The 23015-nt window shown below is 29.9% G+C and overlaps 1 protein-coding gene across 1 annotated transcript in view; it reads right to left on the reverse strand.

Annotated features, from left to right (window-relative positions):
* Nucleotides 1-22709, reverse strand: part of LOC122269139 (nose resistant to fluoxetine protein 6-like) — a gene marked incomplete in the record, with an annotated part of 31962 nt that extends 9253 nt beyond the window's left edge. The window contains 11 exon segments of the mRNA XM_071184601.1: nt 1226-1372; nt 2387-2466; nt 5650-5812; nt 6625-6717; nt 8189-8282; nt 9646-9822; nt 11166-11356; nt 11795-11897; nt 12122-12203; nt 19736-19890; nt 22280-22709. Coding sequence (XP_071040702.1) covers nt 1226-1372; nt 2387-2466; nt 5650-5812; nt 6625-6717; nt 8189-8282; nt 9646-9822; nt 11166-11356; nt 11795-11897; nt 12122-12203; nt 19736-19890; nt 22280-22631 — 1637 coding nt within the window.
* Between the last annotated feature and the right edge of the window lie 306 nt (nt 22710-23015).

Below are 23015 nucleotides of genomic sequence, written 5' to 3' on the forward strand. Positions count from 1 at the left end.
CATTTGTTAAAAACAATGCTAATTAACTAACAAAACTAATCTTCTTTTTTTGAAATGTTAATTAGGGGTCCACTTGCATATTTGGTTAATAATTTTTATTTGTTTAAACAAAATTACTTTGTTACAATATAATATTCTAATACCAAAAAAAGTACTTACGTCGTATTCTAATACCAAAAAAAGTATCTTTTGGGGGCCGTTCAAAAAGTACGTACACAAAAATGGAGAAATTTTAAACCCCTCCCCCCCTTCGTACATTACCGTACATAAGGTCTTACTCCCCCCCTTAGAGTACGTACATTTTATTAGTCTACCCCCCTTTTTCATAAAAATTAAAATAATTATGTTTTAAATAAAATTAAATATTTACTTAAGGAGTGTGTAGGATAAAGTCAAATTTAAATTTGGTGTATGTTTATAAAGTACGTACTTTGTAGAATACCTCCCCCCCTCCCCATCGTACAAAACCGTACATAATAGTAAATCCCCTCCCCCCCCTTCGGGATGTACGTACTTTTTGAATGGCCCCTTGCGATGTAACTCTTTCAAAAGTACATAAAAATGGTTGCCAGCAGGGGTGTACATGTAGACTTATTAAATACACATTGTGCACCACCTAGGAACCAAATCTAGAATCGGACACTCGAAATTTTTGCTCTGTTACAATCGTACCCTGTTACAATTGACCCCACTCTCCCCTACATNTGTAATGAAATATTCGATCTTTCACCAACGTATTTGGTGTTTGTCGACATTCACCGGTGAAAGTTAACAACCACCGATTTCGGTCTTTCGCCGTGACATGTATATACATTTATCGAAGAAACCCACCTATTGCAACTCGGTGGATCTACGGTTGAAGTACTGGCTTTTCAAGTTCAAATTCCAGCCTTCCTTTGAACAGCATAGGTATATTAACCTTAACCAGGGGTGTGCTGAGTAAGCTTATATGCAGCATTGTTCGCTGAATCATCGTTGAAAAGACACAGTTAGTAACCCCTTGGTTCATCTGAGCGATCAGTTGCTCTACGATTACCCGTGTATTTTTCCAAAAGCATATCTTATGCCAATCCATGGTGCACCACATTGACCCATGGTTCTCCACATTTGGTTAGGTAGTGGTCACATTAGGTGGTGGTCGCATTAATATGATCGGACTGTGTAAATCTCCCCTCTGTATGTTATTATAGAATGAAAATAAATAAAAAACGAAGCCTTCACTTACCTAAGTGTGAATGTCGCTGCTTGATCAATGTCCGCAACATAACTCAATGTACCAGCTATTAAGTCATAATGGTAAGTTATTAAAAAACCAGAAAGCCAAGAACCCCACAAAAACAGCAACAACATTGAATAACCCACTTTAGGCCACCTGGAAGAAAATTTAAACAATCAAAACTGAAAAAAAAAGGAATTAATTTAAAAATTAGTATCAACTTATGAATGCTTGAACGTAATTAAGAGAAATAATTCTGAAATTCACTCCAAAAAATTTAACCTCTAGGTTAAATTTTGATTGATAAAACGTACTCTAGTCACTGACCATAATAATAAATTTATGCCCGTAAAGCTATTTTGACCATAAAAATATAGGTGTGTATGAACTTTTTCTTCTCTCGTAAAATATATATCCATTGTCCACGGTTGGTGCCTTGGCATTGTTTGAGACCCGTGCGATTTGTTTATCGAATCAAGGCGAATGATGGACGAGACAAAGCAGTGAACTACTGCCATCTATGGAGAAGTGGGAGAGTTATTCGTGTTGTCTAAAGTAGAAGGAAGTGTGAGAGTGACGTTCTTTGACACCGACTGGATTTGAACTCAGGGCTTCCGTGTACGTGGCTTGATACTGGGAACATCATCGAAAAGGGTTACAGGAACGAATTGAGCTAGAAAGCTTTACACAATAACTGAATAAATTAACCGTTAATTCTATTTATATTGCCTGAAGTTAATTAAAAAGTTAGTTAGTTAATTAAAGTTAGTTAATTAAAGTATTGCCATTAAATTACGAATAATGAGCTTTTTTCTCAATAGAAGAAACTGGCTATATAAATTAACAAGTAATTCATGAAGTCTTACGGCAATTTCTTACAATGTAATACGGAGAAATTAGGGATGTGTCTAAACATAAATTGCGACCCTTATGAGGGCACTAAAGGAAAGCAATCTTTTCCTATTTAGACTATTAAGCAGCACTATTTATAATAATATTTAAAAATTTCAATATGCTAACCATGATTTACTTATTTTCTTTTCGTTATAAATCGATATTGCTTTAAAGGATTAGTCCTACAAAAAATTTTAAATTTATAAAACTAAACATTAAACATGAAGAATTTTTTAAAAAATAAATATACATGCATAAACAAGCATTCATATTTACCTCCAGAGTGTTATAAGAAATAGTGGGCTAATAGCAAAGAATTGCATATCGTTCGCCAAATACCAAGACCAACCCATACACTGAAAAAAATAAACTGTAATTGAATACAATGCAATAAATAAATACAATGTGTATGTTTACTCCCAGATACATAAATAAGTACACTTAATCTAAAGAAAACAAAATGTAACAATTTGAATAACTTTTGGTTCAATTATTGAATAGGTTCATAGTTTGAAAACCCACTTGAATGCAAATTAATCAATTAATTTACAAAACTAGGTACCAAATACTTTGTCAAAATAAATATTGATTATTCGGAAGGATTCGTGCTCCCGAATTTCTGAAGAATATGAAAATTATGAAGTGCCACTGACAGAAATCCTTCTCTTGTTTTCCAGATGCGGCTACACCCATCTGAAGTTTCAGGAACCCTCATCAGCCGAAGAAACGTTAAGGAAATAATTATAGGTGANCGCTTTCGACAAAATACTAAAATAGAGATCTATCGACAAAGACTACTCACTTCTGCCTAGCTTAATAGTATGAGATTGCCGCAGCTGATGCTCTCTGGTTATTTCAGTTTCCGTTTTTAAAAGCGTTATATGTTGAGCCACCTCAGCTAGATTTGGCATGTGACATTTTTAGCGGCAATCACTGGTCGATTCGCCGTGTAAGAGAAATAGTAACGTAAACAAAACAAAGCAAACGTTGCCACCAGCGGAAAAGAAATACAGCCAAAATTTGAGAGCCACGTAAGAGACTTATATATATTAGATTTAAAATTTTCAATATGCTAACCATGATTCATTTATTTTATTTTCGTTATAAATCGATATAGCTTTAAAGGATTAGTCCTACAAAAAAATTTTATTTATATAACTAAACATTAAGCATGAAGAATTTTTAAAAAAAATAAATGTACATGCATAAACAAGCATTCATATTTACCTCCAGAGTGTTATAAGAAATAGTGGGCTAATGACAAAGAATTGCATATCGTTCGCCAAGTACCAAGACCAACCCATACACTGAAAAAAAATACCGTGATTGAATGCAATGCAATCAGCAAATGCAATGTGTATCTTTACTCCCAGATACATAAATATGTACACTTAATCGAAACAAAATAAAACGTTACAATTTGTATAACCTATGGTCAAATTATTGAATAGTTTCATAGTTTGAGAACCAACTTAAGTAATGCAAATTAATCAATTAATTTACTAAACTAGGCACCAAATACTTTGTCGAAATAAATATTGATTATTCGGAAGGATTCGTGCTCCCGAATTTCTGAAGAATATAAAAATTGTGAAGTGCCACTGACAGAAATCCTTCTCTTGTTTTCCAGATGCGGCTACACCCATCTGAAGTTTCAGGAACCCTCATCAGCCGAAGAAACGTTAAGTTTGGTCAGCGAAAACATGTCTTTGGAACCAATTTTCAAGCTTAAAATACTCGCAGGGTGAAAAACCAGGCAATTTCGATTAAAATTTCGATTTTGTGTTCTCTTTTTATTGTCTATATTTGAACTTACGTTTTTTCAGCAAAAATATGTTTTTGAAATCAATTTTCAAACTGAAACTATTCGACTGGGTGTAAAAATAGGCAATATCCACAAAATTCCGAATTTTTTTTTTTTACTCTTTATTGTCTGTATTTTAACTTTCGTTAAGTTATGTTTGGTCCATAAAACTGTGCTTTTTAAACCAACATTCAAACTTAAAGTATTCGACTGAATGAAAAAATAGGCACTTTTGACGAAAGTTTCTTGTTTTTTTTATTGCTTATCTTTGAACTTTTGATTATTAGCTTTCTAAATGTCTTTAAATTGAAAATGTGCGTTATGATTTCTAATTATTTTATTCGCGTGAAAGAAATTGTTTTCGTATTGTTTGGCTTTAAAATCACTTTCAGAAAACGTTTTTTTGAGAAATTCTCTTTACGCTAACGCGCATTACAAAAAAAAAGCTTATTACAGAATTCTTTGAGACTTTGTGCGTAGATTTTTCAGAATGTTAACTATGTTTTAAACTAAAAGATATTTCACGGGTGTGAAATTATTATTTTTTATTAATTTTTAAAGAAGAATGATTGAAAAAATTTCTAAAAAATCAATATTCAATCAATTATTATGTAAGTACTATTTTATCGTATATTTGAAATTTCTTAAAAACTCTTAGTTCTAAACATATGTGATTATATTATTGTTGTACAGCTGTTTCAAACAAAATTATGAAAAATTTAATCACTAATTTAATGCCTCTCCCATTAATTAAAATTTTTTTTGTTAATTTAAATGCTTTCAACCTTTTTTTATAACTTATAAAGCAGGAGATAAAAAAAATAATGATTTTCATTATTATTCTGAAATTGTTTGTTGCTTTTTTTAAAAAATATATTATATGAAATAATTATACGAACAAAATCATTATGGTGTTCCATTTTCTGGTATACGCACTATTCTAAAACTGAATGCAAAAGTAATCGAAAATCCGATGAAAATAATTTAGTGCGCAGCCTTTTTAATTTGTTTTATTTTAATTTTTTTAATACCGATTGCACAGCCGTTGTGGCTCAGGTCATAGAGCGTTCCTTTTCCAATGAGTTGAACCGGGTTCACATCCTAGCAATGGCTGGTAGATACGAATTCATCACCCGGCTTGCAACAACCACAGTGCTGACGTAAAATATCCTCAGTGGTAGACGGATCACAAGTTAAAGTCCCCTTGCCGTCATCCTAACCGTGGCATGTGTTCATAGTTTTCCTTTCCTTATAACGCAAATGCGGGTTAGTTCCATTAAAAATGATCTCCAGGAAGTCGAACTTCCTAATACTTGATCCAGGAGTTCCCTTGTCTTCTGAATTGGGTTGAAAATTGCAAAGCTACGGAGTTGAACATTAGTAATCGTAAACCCCAAAATTGGGTCGGCTGTTCAACGAAGGTTAGGAAATACCCATTTCAAGAAAGAGAAATTGAACAGTAAAAAGTGGCCAATCGTTATTTGACTACAAAACAGTGAACAATATAATTTTAATACCGCTTTTAACGCTTTTCATTGAAATCCGATAATATATTTTTAATATTTTTTTTAAAGTTGTATGGCTAAATATAAATAATACTATATATGCAAAGAAAAAACTACATAGTTTAAAAATCATCTATGGACGAAATTGAAATATTTTTTAATACATTCCTTTTATGTAAAGATAGAAATCAATCATAAATTAAAAGTAAATAATACACAGTCAATACTACCTCTTCACTTTGATTTTGAAAGTTATTGATGTAAATTAAGTTCCACCACCATCCCTTCTGGCAGTTTGGATCAACATTATTATCTTGCCAAAACGGTCCGGATCCCATTATTGGCATGACAGTTGCATAAAATGCCAGGACAATCATATACACCGGTGTTAACCTAAGTGATAAATAAATATTATTCAAATAAAATAGTACACTGAGCTTTTATAGGAGTTATGTTCAGAAATGTAATAAATTTGTTTTTAACTGAAATAGTTTAAGGTTATTTTTCGAATGTTCTGTTTTTTGCATGAAATCATACTTTTTGTCGAATAATATACTTGTTTAATAATTGTTGTGAATTTGTAACACTTACTCATGATTGTTAGGTAAAGTTTAGCCTATCATCAGCCAGTGCCCCGAATAAAATTGATCAGCTCTCATAATATTGCATGTTGTCTGTAATGATTGCGATATTATCGTATTTGATGCTTATTGTTGTTGTTGAAGATCGCGATATTGTAGTATTTGATACACTTATGAATATTATCGGTAACCGGTAGGCAGTGAAATCTGGAGTTGCACCTACATATTGGCGTACTTGACTACATTCTCCCAATAACCGATAAGTATTTACAGTTTTTTTTATTTCCAATGAGCTGCACAATAAGTCTTCCCGATGAGCAGACCTAGTGCGTTCTCCAGAAGTGGTATCCACTCTTTCAGGACCACCACAATGGGTGAGATACCGTTGGCCATGTTAATTTGGACGTCTAGTTTCTGCCACACTAGATGGCAGCACCGAGACTCTATTTGGATGCTAAAGTGCACTAGGAATTTAATTTTTCCGGAAATGCCAAGAGTATTTAAAGTGGCTTCCTATAAATGACTACATTAAGAAATATTGCATGATTAAAAAATAATTTATTCATAAATTCAAGTGACTCTCAACTTAATTAGCTTTTTCTGATAATAATGCTTTAAACTTACCTCAAGTAACGATGGACATAAAAATAAAGCCACGGAGTTTTTCCTTGCTTTTTGGCACATTCTTGAAAGTATAGATAAGACATCAAAAAACCACTGTAAAATAATAAGAAACAAATCACCGAATTGTAGTTGAATAATAAATAAATAGGAGCAAAAATCAATGAACTCGAATGAATATTCATTACCAATAGGGTGTTGCGGGTGTTGCGAATTTTCACGTACTAGGACTCAATGTTAATGGTTCGAGGGACATCAAATTTACCAATTAACTAGTACAGACAACATTTTAAATTTCAAAATCAGACACAAAAACGTGCTTTCTCTGAATAAACATACTGATTTCGCGACAGATTTGGATTCTTAACCCTCAAAATATTGTCCCAACAGTTTAGTCAGGAGAGCGACTAAATTATTTTAACTATACTCTTTTTGAATTTCAATTATTAAGAACTGTTCGAAAAAATTTCATTCAAATTTAGTATTTTTCTCAATTTAAAATTGCCTTTCTTGAATTGATGTAAAAAAAATTTATATCTTACAATACAAAATATTTCAACCATTGTTAAATAAAATAATAAATAATTATTATAATTAATATATTATAATAATTATTATTATAATTATTATATTAATAATTATTATAATTATTACAATAATTATTATAATTATTACAATAATTATTATAATTATTACAATAATTATTATAATTATTACAATAATAATTATTATAATTATCCCAGGTCGAAATTCTTGATGGTTTCATCAAAAAATTTTGATGGTTTATGTTGGTTTCAGTGCCACACATGAGGGTCTAACATCATTTGATGGTCCAACATTTTCCATGTTGCGTTCATGTTGTTTGATATGCCAACAAACTTACATCATTCCACGATGGAAAATGCTACTTTAATAGTATGAAGGTCAACCATCAANTTTTATTAAAACAATTATTTTTATTATTATTATAATTATTATAATAATTATTAAATATGGTTTTTCACTGAATTATCTTTGAATAAATGAATTTTATAATGGTGTGCAAAAAAATTTTATTTCGCTTAACGAGATAAGGCGAAATATGCAAAAAGTAAAATTAACAACTTTTAAACATTCTACCGATCTCCTCATCAAACTACTGGAGAAGAGAGCCATTAAACCACATTCCGGCCATTCTAAATATTTTAAGGTCAGGAATCCGTCGGGAAAAAAAGGCATATTTATTCAGGGAAAGTACGTTTTTGTGTCTTTCATAACTTAAAATATCTTCAGCACTTCTAATTATCATATTTCAAGTCAGCCCTTGAACCATTGAAATCGAGTTCATGTGCATGAAAATCCGATCATGCAATCAAAATTTATTCAGGGTGTTCCTTTTTTTCCTCTTTTTTGTGCACTTTACATTCACGATTATATTTTTTCCCACTTATATACTAACTTTTTGTGTTTAACCCCACATTATGTATACTTATGTGTATATTTTTTATAACGATTCTAAAAATATATATTGAGGGTGATATTTACAGAACACCCTGTATATTAAAAATAAATTAAATTTCTGACTCACCTGAGCACGAAAAATGAATCAACCGAATACCATCCATTGAGTATGGCTTGGAAAGGCAAATTATCAATGAGTGGCAGGAGACTTTTCATAGATCCTTTTATGTAAAACAAAACATTAGAAAAATTCCGGTACATAAATAATTTATTATGTACAACAAAAATTACAATAATTTTTTAACATTATTTTGAAATTAATTAATTGCATTGGGAAAGATTTCAATGATTTGTGGGTGGAAAATTTCTTAAATTTGCGTCAACTTTACGGAAAAATCATCTCACTCAAATAAACTATTATTTTGCCTGCAAGCAATACATAAGACAGATGTACATAAAAGCTGTTGCTCTCACAATGTTGTTGTTTCCATCAAATCTTTATAAGAATAACCTCTAATTTTGAGCAAGCACTTTATCTGTAAATTATGAACAGTTTTTTAATTTTCATTTTCATTTATTTTTTATTGCTTCTGACACTAGCCTCTCTTTATTTTCACCTATATATAAACGCTATTAATTTTTGTAAATAAATGCACATAATATTTCTGCATTTACTTTAATTCTAATAAAATGTTGTTACTGTCTGGCAATCAAGAGATGATCTTAATAATCTTAAGGATTAGAAAGGTAAAGAAGAAAAGTTTTCGGTGCCGTCGAAATATGTGAGGTACTTTTCTTAAATGTGTCGTTACAGCATGAATCGATAGATGGCGCCTCCTAAATTTTTTAACATAACATTATTACATTTTTATTTATTTTAACTCTAATAAAATATTACTACTGTCTAGCAATCAAAAGATGATCCCCCGTTCTTAGTGCCTTTGACCTCACCGAATGATAATCTCTTGATTGTAAGAAAGTAATCATGACATGAAAGTCATGGAAAAAAAACATTGTTTGATGTATTTTTATATATTTTTAACGTCATATACCGTGGTTTTATTTAGGTGACTTGGTCTCCACGATCAGACAGAGATCACCTCAATTTTTCCCTTTTCACTTACATTTTATTATTATTAATTTCAAGCCTTAATTAACTCAGACTAATCAACACTTTTTAATGAGGTAATGTATTTTTCAGTGACAGACACTGAGATTACGAACCATTAATTTAAAGTTTATTGCAACTGAAAATTGTTCAAACTAAATAGTCTTAAATATTTAAAAAGTAAACAAGAAAAGATTTACGGTTTTGTCCCAATGCAATATATTCTGTGGAAAAGGCAATAGACTGTAATTTTAGTGCTGCGACCTATCGAGCAATAAAGTAACTACACAGTTAAGTGAGGTGGTTCGCATATTAGGACAATACCAGATTTACTTTGAGACCCTCGATAGTTTCTTTTTAAGAAAATATTCAAAATACACTTGAATTATTTAACTTCTTTTATAATTTGAGCAAGAAATAAATTTATAAGTATTTAGTTGACTCAGAATAAAAATATGTGTTTGAATTATGCTTACTGATTTGAGCAATAGGTGACATATACACATGGCACACAATGACCCATGTCATACTTAGAAATCGAATACCGTGAAGGCACAAGAGTTGTCCCTCTGTGGAATCAGTGTTGAACAATTTAGATCCATTCGTAAAGACGCAAAAGCAGTTTAAGACAGGATCACACATGTCGATGAACACTAAAGAATGAAATATTCAACATTTAAAGAAACAAAACATAAAAATAGCTATAAAAAACTACTACAAAAAAGATAATAAATCTGTGTTTTAGGGCAATACAATGAATTTAATAAGTCCAAAAATGTTTACACTCATTAAAGTCTGCATAATTCTTTTCCTGAAAGCGTTTTAAAATATATAAGTAAAATTTCGATGAAAAAAATTCTAAAAATTGAAATGTTTTCCATTAAATAAATTAATAATTAATTATAATTAAAAAAGTTAGATAATTTTAATTGTTGAATTTTTTTTTAAAATATACTATTATACAGGGTTATTAATAATTCCCTCCGGGGTTTCGATTCGTTATAGTAAAAAATCGAAGACGAATATGGCAAAAAAGAACATATGGATTTATTCCGAAAGTATTCAAGTTTTAATTTAAGCAGTTGCCGGTAGATGGCAGTAACATGTACCATTGAAGCCAGTTATAGTAAAGGAAAATGGAGTTTACAGGCGGAAGAAATTATGAATAACCCTGTATTTTCTTAACACTAGATTGCCCAAGGAAGTCATCTTGACTGCTTTTTAACTGCTTTTTCATTTGCAAAAAATGTACAAATAAATAATGCATAAATAATATTTTTCCCAAGTGAAGTAAATTTTTTTATTGTTAATATCTACTAATAACTTGTTATATAATTGTAAATAATATAAAAAATAATAATAATTAATTTAAGAAATTTCTTTACACATTAGTTATTCTTTCACAATGCAGTCATTTTGACTGCTTTTGTGCAATATGGGTATATATTAAGCTTCAGTCTTTCTAGTGTTAAAAATATTTCATTGCTTTAATGGGTATACTTTCTTCTGACTTCAATACTTCTTAGTAAAATTATAATTCCATTCCATTATTTAACACTAGAAAGACTGAAACTTAGTATATACCTAAATTGCCCAAAAGCAGTCAAAATGACTGCATTGTGAAAGAATAACTAAATGTGCATAGGAATTTGTTTAATTAATTTTTAATATTTTTATATTATTTACAGTTATATAATAAGTTATTAGTAAATATTAGCAATAAAAAAATTGGCTTCACTTGGAAAGAAAAGATTAATTTATGCATTATTATTTGTACATTTTTTGTAAATGAAAAAGCAGTAAAAAAGCAGTCAAAATGACTTCCTTTAGGCTATCTAGTGTTAAGACCTGGATTTTAAAAGATTAACAAACACTGTTATATAAAATTTATAGATATTGGCTTTCCTTATATTCTTGAAAACTACTTAATATGATTCAAATAGTTTTTTTTTATTATATACAATTGAGAAAAAATTGTTACAGTGGAATATTTAACCTTTTAATTTTGTTGGTGAACCTTCATTAATTACCAATGGCTCTTCCAAACTCCTGTCTACGAAATACTCAGAAACTTTTCCCTCAGAACTTTTACATTCATCTTTCGGAGTATTTGAATGGGCGAAATATTTGAAGGCAGTAACAGAACTCCCCAAGAATACCAGAAGGAAGAATACAGACATTATACACCTGGAAGATACCATAATATCGTTATGAAAATATTTGCCATGAATAATATTATACAATGCATATACAGTCAAACTTCGATCCATCGTTGCAGCATCTTTTGTTTTCCCGTATGGACTTGTTTAAACGGTCCTGTCACAAATGCTATGCTCTTAAAGTTGATAATTTTCATTAAGATCGTTTTTGAAACTAGAACATTCCCGCGTCCATCGTTCAGAAATTTTACCGACATTTGAAAGAAAAAAATTAAGGTTACAGCAAACTCTCACTTATGCGCCAGCCTAAGGGATTAACATGAAAAAGCGCATAAGTGAAAAGCCTATTGAAAATTCAAAAACGCAACATAAATTGCAATGATAACATGAATAAAAGTTAAGTACAAAATCCTAATTGAAGCATAAAAAATAAAGAATATATTTTATTTTTAAAAAAAATACTTACAATGTCACAATTCCTCCAGTACTCAATTCCAATGATTTAGCTTTGCAAGTTAAGGCAGTCACATTAAAACCGATGCCAGTTTTGTTTATTGCTGGAATGAAACCTGAAAAAGAGTAGAAAACATTGTCTATTCATTTAACTAATCTGCAATAAAAACTGGGGGATAATTCTCAATCAATCCTAAATGACAAATCTGTAATGTTCTACTAATTTAAACTTTACCATTTTTTTTTATTTTTTAAAAACTGTAAAACTGAACTATTTTAGCGAACTCGAGAAGAAATTAGTAAACTTCAAATGTTTACAAGATACATTAAAAATACTTACTTGAATTATTAAATATATCTACAAATTCAGATGGTTTACACGTGTCAGGTAAACACACAGCAATTGAAATTGGGAGATACTCCTGGAATAAAAATGTATGCACATATTATCTGGAATTTAGGTATGTCAAGAATTTTAGAATACACCGTGTGTAGGAAAGAGAAACATTCTTCTATCGTCGAGGGTAGAAAAAGCAATGAAATAGTTGTTGATTTACGTCGCACTAGAGCTGTACAATTGGCTATTGGCGCCAATGAAATAGATACAGAGAAAAAGGTCACTACCGGACAGTGATAGCCAATGGATTAGCTCATATATAATCAGTGACATATACATCAATAAGCCATTACATTATGACCACCCTGAAAATAACATGTAGGACCACCTTTATCCCTCAAAACTGCTAGCACCCGCCGTGGCATTGATTCCACAAGGTGCTGATAGGTAGTCTGAGGAATCTGGTACCAAGCGCTCACCAACTGATCCTGCAATTCCCTCACATTGCGAGGGGGTAGCGTGGCAGCATGAATTTGGTTTTTAAAGTAGGACCACAAATGCTCTACTGGATTAAAGTCAGGTAAATTTGGGGGCCAAGACATGACTTGAAAGTCACTTGAATGTTCTTCGAACCAATCCATGATGATTCGACCCTTATGACATGGTGCATTATCCTGTTAGTAAACACCATCCTCCGGAGGAAAAACTGTTGCCATGAATAAGTGAACCTGGTCTGCAACTATGTTCAAGCTGCTTACAGACGTCAGGGGTTGTTTTAATGAGGATTATGGATCCTAATGTGCCCCATGAAAACATTGTTCCTGAGCGAGAAACCATGAAACCTGGGTGAGACTATTGTTATAGATGGAGGGTGGTCATAATGTAATAGCTCTTCGGTGTACGTGCTCATAAAATCTGTGGAAACAAGAGTCCAATGGTCATTTGCTGAGCAGAAATCAAGAGAAAATTTATTTCCCATTTATATCTACGTCTAAATTAAGGAAGTGACCTCTGGAATGAGTGGTACTGCCATCTGTCCATGGGTTTCTGAGCTAAGATGTACTTACATCCTTGCGGAGCACTCCTACCTAACGAAAGACGCATCTTCGTGACTAATTTTTAAAAGGCCACTCGCTGGTGAGTGCGGCTTGACCAAGTGTCATTAGAAACAACAGCAATAAGGTTGCTGAGTCGGAGCATGTATGCATGTTGTCTGATTTTTAGTTTTGAAAAATACTTTTAAAAAAATAAATAAAGTAAATAACAGGTCATGTAACATGTTGATGAACATGTAACACGGCGTAATAGGCGATTACTTATTTCAAGATGGTTCTTTATAGTTTTATAAATTAATAGAATTACATTTTATTTTCTATTTTATAACCGTCGTTGAACAGCCGACCCAATTTTATGGGATTACGACTACTAATGTTCAAATCCGTAGCCTTGTAATTTTGAATCTAATTCAGAAGACAAAAGTACTCCTGGATCGAGAATTGGTAGAAATTTACCTTCGTGGAGAACTTTTTGATGGAGCTAACCCGCATTTGCGTTACATGGGGAGGAAGACCACGAGAACCTCCAACGGTTAGCCTGACAGCAAGGGAACTCTAATCCATGATCCGTCTGCTTTTGAGGATATTTCACGTTAGCACTGTGATCGGTGCAAGTCGGATGCAGAATTCGTATCGACTGGGATTGGAACCCGGTTCGCCTCATTGAAAGGCGAAGCCATCGCGGCTTAAATAGAATTACATTTCCTAAAGGTTATTACTCCTTCTGGTAAAGTTAATCAAGATCACTAGGCTTTTTTCTCTCGCATATTTTAGATGTCAGTTTTACGAGCCCTACGACTGTTTAAAAAAAATTAAAATTAAATTGAGTTTATCATTTATCATATAAATTTAAAAAGCATATAAAATATTACGTAATGTGGAAATTTTACGAAAAAATTTGGATCAATTTGTAAAAAATTAGTTTAAAAATTCAAGAACTTATTTTGTATGCAAACATAAAAAAAAACTGCTTTAAGATAACCGCATTTATAGTTTAGGAAAAGTACTTTATACCATGCTACTCTATAAGAAAAAGAAAAATCACCGTCACTTTCTTATATTTATGAGTTTCAATTTATACTTCCCTTATGCGTAATCTTCCAACAAGTTTTATGAAAGAAAAGCATTAAAAATTTTTAATGAATATTCTTCTTAGAAAAGCAAATTCTAAAGTGAAAGCTTCAAAATGTAAGTTTGTTTACTTATAAGTTTACTTTTTGCATCAACATGAACCTTACAGCGTTTAGAAAACAGTTTTAGCTACGGTCGTTGATATTAAAAGTAAAATGAAATGCATAATCAAATATACGCATTATCTCAAAACAAGATTTTTTTTCCTTGTTTGATTTTTTTAAACAGTACTTTTCAAAAGCCAAAATAGTTTGTTCGTTTTTTTTTTCATTACAAACTTTTATTTTTCATAACTGAAAGATGTTATCTAGGAAAACTGTCTGCCTAATCGAAATACCTTATCTTACGAATTTTTTTTTATGAGTTTTCATCTTCTATTACCACAATGAAACAAAATATTTCTCAGATAACAAAAAATCCGTACACTTTGGACATTTTCAGATTCTACAATAGGAAAAATGAGTTACATCGTTGAACCGTATTGCTACAAAAATTTGTTGCAATATTAATTAGGAATTAAACTGTGAATTGTGCTTTGGTTAAATGTGTATTAAAGTTTCGAGTAATCGATGAATTATTAGAATAATTAAGAGCAATTAAGAAGAATTAAACTATGAATTGTGCTTTGGTTAAATGTGTATTAAAGTTTCGAGTAACAGATGAATTATTAGAATAATTAAGAGCAATTAAGAAGAATTAAACTGTGAATTGTGCTTTGGCTAAATGTGTATTAAAGTTTCGAGTAACAGATGAATTATTAGAATAATTAAGAGCAATTAAGAGGAATTAAACTGTGAATTGTGCTTTGGTTAAATGCGTAATAAAGTTTCGAGTAGCAGATGAATTATTAAAATAATTAAGAGCAATTAAGAAGAATTAAACTGTGAATTGTGCTTTGGTTAAATGTGTATTAAAGATTCGAGTAGCAGATGAATTATTAGAATAATTAGGAGCAATTAAGAAGAATTAAATAAACTATAATATGTTCAATTTTTCATCGTTTTTGCATCATATTACTAATCAACATATTCCTACATTTCAAATAGAGTAGAAATAAAATTTTCTGTGAAACTGAAATTTCGCGAAAACTTTCGGTTAAATTTGTAAATAATTTGTTTAAAAATTCAAGAGCTTATCCTGTACACAAGCATAAAAATTCTGTTTTAAGACAAAGGCACGTATTGTTTAAGAAAACTACTTTAATCCATAATCCTTTATCCTAAAATCTCCGTCACGTTTTCATACTTATGAGTTTCAATTTATACTTTCCTTATATGCAGACCTCCAAAAGATCTTTTTTCAAAAGGAAAATTTATGAAATACTTTTAGTGAATTTTCGCCTTAAGAAAGTAAACAGCAAATTGAATGGATTAAAATATAAGTTTTTTATGATTACTGGTATGTTTATTTTTTGCATCAACCTGCACCTCATAGCGTTTAAAAAGCCCTTTTAGCTAGGATCTTTGATACACTATCAATTCATTATCTCTGAACAATATTCGTTTCTTTTATTTATTTTGACTTAAAACGGTATTCATTAATGTAACCCCAATAGTTTTTTTAAATACAAAAATCGCAAATATGAAGTTTTTTTTACACTTTTGAAAACAGGCATAATGGAATGATATTAACGAGAAAAACTTTCTGCAAAACTGCTACAAAACCTTTTTTATAAGTTTCTTTTTCTTTTCAACAATGAAACAAAATATACTTCAAATAAAAAAATTCGCATACTTGGGACATTTTAGATACTATAACGGAAAAAATGTGCTACAACGTTGAACCATATAGCTACAAAAAATTTTAGCAATCTTAATTAGGCCTTAAATTGAATTGTGTTCTCGCTAAATGTTTGCAAGGGTTTCTTATAACAAATTTTAAGACAATTTAAATTTAACAATAATATGGTTCAATTTTGCTTCGTTTTTATGAAATTGTGTTCTCGTTAAATATGTATTAGAATCTCGTGTCTAGAGTCTCGTACTAGAGTCAAATTTTAAGAACAATTAAATTGAACAATAATATAGTTTAGTTTTGTATCATTTTTGCCTTATGCTTCTAATCAACATGATCCTACATTTCAAACAGTGTATATTAATTTCCATTAAATTACCGCCACTGTAACTTGCATGGTGCAGTATTGCCCATGAAATCCTCCTCTGTCCTTGTCCTTCGGTGCATATACACTTCTACATTCATCAAAATTTCCCAGCCATTTCAGATTTCCTTCCAATACTCCACTTTCTGGTTTTCCAAAGGAATCCAACACTGAAACATACACATAAGATTTATAAGACTTTCAATTGGATAAAATATAAACTTTGTTATCATTAAAATCCAAAATGAGGTGAATGTCAACATTCTTCGGTGAGGGCCAACATTCACAAAACTGCTTTAATGACTAAAAACGTAGAAAAATTTAAAAGTAACAAAATTTCCCAGCCATTTAAGTCCATCATTAAAGTCCAAAATGGGGTGAATGTCAACATTCTTCGGTGAGGGCCAACATTCACAAAACTGCTTTAATGACTAAAAACGCAGAAAAATTTAAAAGTAACAAAATTTCCCAGCCATTTCAGATTTCCTTCCAATACTCCACTTTCTGGTTTTCCAAAGGAATCCAACACTGAAACATACACATAAGATTTATAAGACTTTCAATTGGATAAAATATAAACTTTGTTATCATTAAAGTCCGAAATGGGGTGAATGTCAACATACTTCGGTGAGGGCCAACATTCACAAAACTGCGTTAATGACTAAAAACGTAGAAAAATTTGTTACATCCGTTTTCATATTTATTTATGAGATATTTTTAATGTTTATTTGATATTAACTAGGAGTCTACGCTCTCTGCTCGTCAGCCAACGTAGTTCATCAGTGTTTTATCTTTAGTCATTATTTTGTAAAAAAAAAAAGGAAATAACGTTTTGTTTTTAAAATATACAATTATTGTAGTTTGATGTAATAATATTTTGTTAATATGCTAATTGTAGCGAAATAACCAATATTAAATTACCTAGATTTAAAAAATAATCGTCTGTAATTGAAAAAAAACTAAGAAATTAACCTAAGTATATACAGATTATTTGACTCAATAAGAATAAATAAGAAGAAAAATAATCTCCTGTAATTGAAAAAAAACTAACAAATTAACCTAAGTATATACAGATTATTTGACTCAATAAGAATAAATAAGAAGAAAAATAATCTCCTGTAATTGAAAAAAAACTAACAAATTAACCTAAGTATATACAGATTATTTGACTCAATAAGAATAAATAAGAAGAAAAATAATCTCCTGTAATTGAAAAAAAACTAACAAATTAACCTAAGTATATACAGATTATTTGACTCAATAAGAATAAATAAGAAGAAAAATAATCGTCTGNATTGAGTTTATCATTTATCATTTAAATTTAAAAAGCAAATAAAATTTTACGTAATGTGGAAATTTTACGAAAAATTTTGGATCAATTTGTAAAAAATTAGTTTAAAAATTCAAGAACTTATTTTGTATGCAAACATAAAAAAAAACTGCTTTAAGATAACCGCATTTATAGTTTAGGAAAAGTACTTTATACCATGCTACTCTATAAGAAAAAGAAAAATCACCGTCACTTTCTTATATTTATGAGTTTCAATTTATACTTCCCTTATGCGTAATCTTCCAACAAGTTTTATGAAAGAAAAGCATTAAAAATTTTTAATGAATATTCTTCTTAGAAAAGCAAATTCTAAAGTGAAAGCTTCAAAATGTAAGTTTGTTTACTTATAAGTTTACTTTTTGCATCAACATAAACCTTACAGCGTTTAGAAAACAGTTTTAGCTATGGTCGTTGATATTAAAAGTAAAATGAAATGCATAATCAAATATACGCATTATCTCAAAACAAGATTTTTTTTCCTGGTTTGATTTTTTTTAAACAGTACTTTTCAAAAGCCAAAATAGTTCGTTCGATTTTTTTTTTTCATTACGAATTTTTTTTTCAGAACTGAAAGGTGTTATCGAGGAGAACTGTCTGCCTAATCGAAATGCCTTATCTTACGAAACTTTTTTTATGAATTTTCATCTTCTGTTACTACAATGAAACAAAATATTTCTCAGATAACAAAAAATCCGTACACTTTGGACATTTTAGATACTACAATAGGAAAAATGAGTTACATCGTTTAACCGTATTGCTACAAAAATTTGTTGCAATATTAATTAGGAATTAAACTGTGAATTGTGCTTTGGTTAAATGCATATTAAAGTTTCTAGTAGCAGATGAATTATTAGAATAATTAAGAGCAATTAAGAAGAATTAAATTAAACTATAATATGTTCAATTTTTCATCGTTTTTGCATCATATTACTAATTAACATGTTCCTACATTTCAAATAGAGTAGAAGTAAAATTTTCTGTGAAACTGAAATTTCGCGAAAAATTTCAGTTAAATTTGTAAATATTTTTTTTTTAAAATTCACGAACTTTTCTTGTACCCAAGCATAAAAAATCTGTTTTAAGACAAAGGCATGTATTTCTTAAGAAAACTACTTTAATCCATAATCCTTTATACAAAAATCTCCGTCACATTTTCATACTTATGAGTTTCAATTTATACTTTCCTTATATGCAGACTTCCAAAAGGTCTTTTTTCAAAATTTATGAAATATTTTTTGTGAATTTTCGCCTTAAGAAATTAAACAGCAAATTGAAGGGGTTAAAATATAAGTTTTTCATGATTACTTGTATGTTTATTTTTTGCATCAACCTGCACCTTATAGCATTTAAAAAAGCCCTTTTAGATAGGATCTTTGATACACTATCAATGCATTATCTCTGAACAATGTTCTTTTTTAAAATTTATTTTGATTTAAAACGGAATTCTCTAATATAACCCCAATAGTTTCTTTAAATACAGAAATCGCAAATATGAAGGTTTTTTTTACTCTTTTGAAAACAGGCGTAATGGAATGATATTAACGAGAAAAACTTTCTGCAAAACTGCTACAAAATTTTTTTATAATTTTTTTTTATTTCAACAATCAAACAAAATATACTTCAAATAAAAAAATTCGTATACTTGGGACATTTTAGATACTGTAACAGAAAAAATGTGCTACAACGTTGAACCATAAAACTACAAAAAATTTTAGCAATCTTAATTAGGCCTTAAATTGAACTGTGTTCTCGTTAAATGTTTACAGAGGTTTCGTATAACAAGTTTTAAGACAATTTAAATTTAACAATAATATGTTTCAATTTTGCTTCGTTTTTATGAAATTGTGTTCTCGTTAAATATGTACTGGAATCTCGTGTAGCAAATTTTAAGAGCAATTAAATTGAATAATAATATGGTTTAATTTTGTATCATTTTTGTCTTTTACTTCTAATCAACATGATCCTACATTTCAAACAGTGTAAATTAATTCCCATAAATTTACCGCCACTGTAACTTGCATGGTGCAGTATTGCCCATGAAATCCTCCTCTGTCATTTTCCTTCGGCGCATATACACTTCTACATTCATCAAAATTTCCCAGCCATTTCAGATTTCCTTCCAATATTCCACTTTCTGGTTTTCCAAAGGAATCCAACACTGAAACATACACATAAGATTTATAAGACTTTCAATTGGATGAAATATAGACTTTGTTATCATTAAATCCAAAATGGGGAGAATGTCAACATTCTTCGGTGAGGGCCAACATTCACAAAACTGCTTTAATGACTAAAAAAGTAAAAATATTTGTTGCATCCGTTTTCATCTTTATTTATGTGATATTTTAACGTTTATTTGATATTAACTAGGAGGCTATGTTCTCTCCTCGCCAGCCAACGTAGTTCCGTCTCATTCATCAGTGTTTTATCTTTAGTCATTATTTTCCACAAAAACACAGAACGTTTTGGTTTCAAAATATACTATTATTACGGTATGATGTAAGGATATTTTGTTAATATGCTTATAGTAGCGAAATAGCCTATATTCAATTACCTAGATATGAAAAATAATCATCTGCAATTGAAAAAAAATAAACAAATTAACCTAAGTATATGCAGATTATTTGACTCAATAAGAAGTAATGAATGAATAGTAATTTTACACGTAGATGAGACTTATAACAAATCAAATGGGAAATGGTTTTTATCTCTCTTTATTAAACTTTGTAATTTTTTAAAATTTCAGTATAAATATTAAGTTTTACATCTGGTGACCTTGTAATCTCTCTCTTTTTTTTTTGCTGCTTTTGATTGATATCTACTCGAGCATGAGCTTACAAAATAAAAAAATAAAAATATCCTGAAAGAAAAATAAATTTTTCCTACCAATGGATAAATAATCAATACTTAAAGCAAACAAACTGAACAAAAAATTCACAAAAAAGCATCTAAATTTGCAACAACTTTGAAACGAATGGAAATCTCAAAACAAAATTCGAATTAAGTTTACAAGTGGAAATTGCTTTTTTCAGCAAGTGAAATTTTAATTACCATAGTTTCATTGCAATGTGTTTTAGGTGTCTAAGCATGGTATTTTTTTCCTACAGATTTAAAATTTAATATTTCCTAAACTAATTGTCGAATGTAATTTTTTTATTTGGTCTTATTTCCTACATAAATTTCTACAACCCATCGTAATTTCAAATTTGCATAGTAAAGCAAAATGTAACTTAAAAGAAAGTGAGAAAAAATTTATGAAAAAGCACTTAAAATTTTTTAACTTAACAATTTTCAAACAAATTGAAATTCCGAAGAAAAAAAAAGCTGTGTGTTAAGCTCATAATTAAATGTAGCCCTTATAGCTGTCCAAATTTCAACTCCACAGTTGCATTTCTATGGCCTGCAGAGTGACCTGTATGATATTTATGTTAAGTTTAACAATTAATAACTCTCGCAATAATTATCGAATATTAATTTTTTTCCCTCAATCAACTTTTTCGGATCAGATTTAATTAGGTACCTGCAAGAGACGTCACGCGTGGGTGATCAAAAACAATTTGTGACGTGACAACGCGTGGGTGACGATTGTTGTCACCGGCAAAAAACAATATCAGTCCATTTTCTGAGGTTATGTTAGAGATCTGTAGACATAGACACTGACAACAATATAACACTGACGTTGACGACCTCGAAGCGACGAAATATTTTGGAATTCGTTTTATTATTATAAAAAGAAATGTTTTATTTTCGATTTCCAAACTCCGAAATTGAAATAAGAGTAGCGCTTCAGTAAAAATGAATTTCTTATCTTTCGCTATCTGCAAAGGATATATAACAATCCTCTCACAGATAGAGGGCGCTTAAATTGAAGTTCGAGTGCTTTTGTTGTTTTGTAATTTTGCCACCAGGTATGATAAATTTTCCACACATTTTGTTTCTTTTGTGCTATTATTATATGACTCATAAAATACACTCTATAATAAACATAGCAATAACTTTATTTTTTTTATCAGAATAAATTTTTTTCGATAGAAATAAGTTTAAGATTGAAATAGTTATTTTTTAAATTTCTATAGAATATTTTCGATGCTCATTATAATTTATTAAAATAAGGCAATAAAAAACATATTGATTTTCCAATTAATATCTTATTCTTTTAATTTGCTGCACTTGGAACCATTAAATCGCAAAAACCTTCCTTGAAAACTGTACGTTGTCTGGCTAAGCGATTTATTGAAATAATCTTTTGAACATTTATTTTAAGCGACTAATTACTGGGATTCATTTTGAATAAAAACGTTAACTCTTAATGAAAACGTTTAAATTAAAGTGCAATAAAATTAAGGAAGTTATACATATTTTTGCTTGTCGACTGGAGCCTATTTCTTCTGAAAGTGTGTCTAAGTTTATTAATTAAATTTAAAATATAATATTTATGTTTGAAAGTGACAAATTGCATATTATTGCATATTGTATATTTTACGGTCCTAATCAACACGTATTACTATAACATACTTAAATATAAAAAGAAAACTGAACATACTTACTTTTTATTGCCCAAGAATCCTGATAATTTTTGAAATCGACATTATCTTTAATGTAAGACAAATCCGCAGAACAAGTGCTGTTTGTAACATTGCTGATACTATTAATCAAGGCAGGAATAAGATTGAAAAAGTTTAATAACTTAATATCGTTGTGAACATTATTATTTATAAAAAATTCTTTTTTTCCTTCCAGCATTTTAGCTGACGCAATACATTTTGTCGTGTCTCTTACAAATCTATTTACATCGTAAATCGTTCTTTCCTGATTTTTTGAAAAATCATCAGAGTTATAAATAATTTCACCACCAACGTATGCAAAGAATATAAATATTATTAAAATTATTGACTTCATAGTTCACAAATCAGAAATGACAATAGACATCAACGATTGCTAGCGAAAATGAAGTGATTGATAGTTTTAAAAGTATTGTTTGTTTTTTAATTATTACACAACAACATATCTTTCGTACGCTAACAGCAACACCATTGTCTGATAAAATTATCATTGCATTTTTAACCTTTTAATGTGTGACAAAGAACATCTATTTGGTCACGAGTTCCTTTACATATTTAGGTAGAGTGGAAATTATTGTTTAAATAGTTTTTGTTCGTTTTTTAGAAATCACGTTTCAAAAAGTCATTTCCTTTTCACGTAATAAGGTGAGAATAAAAAATGGATGATGTCATCACATTATTTATGTTTTCAAAAATATATTATGTGTTAGAACTATGAGTG

The sequence above is a fragment of the Parasteatoda tepidariorum genome, chromosome 8, assembly GCF_043381705.1.
Source record: "Parasteatoda tepidariorum isolate YZ-2023 chromosome 8, CAS_Ptep_4.0, whole genome shotgun sequence".
NCBI lineage: Eukaryota > Metazoa > Arthropoda > Arachnida > Araneae > Theridiidae > Parasteatoda > Parasteatoda tepidariorum.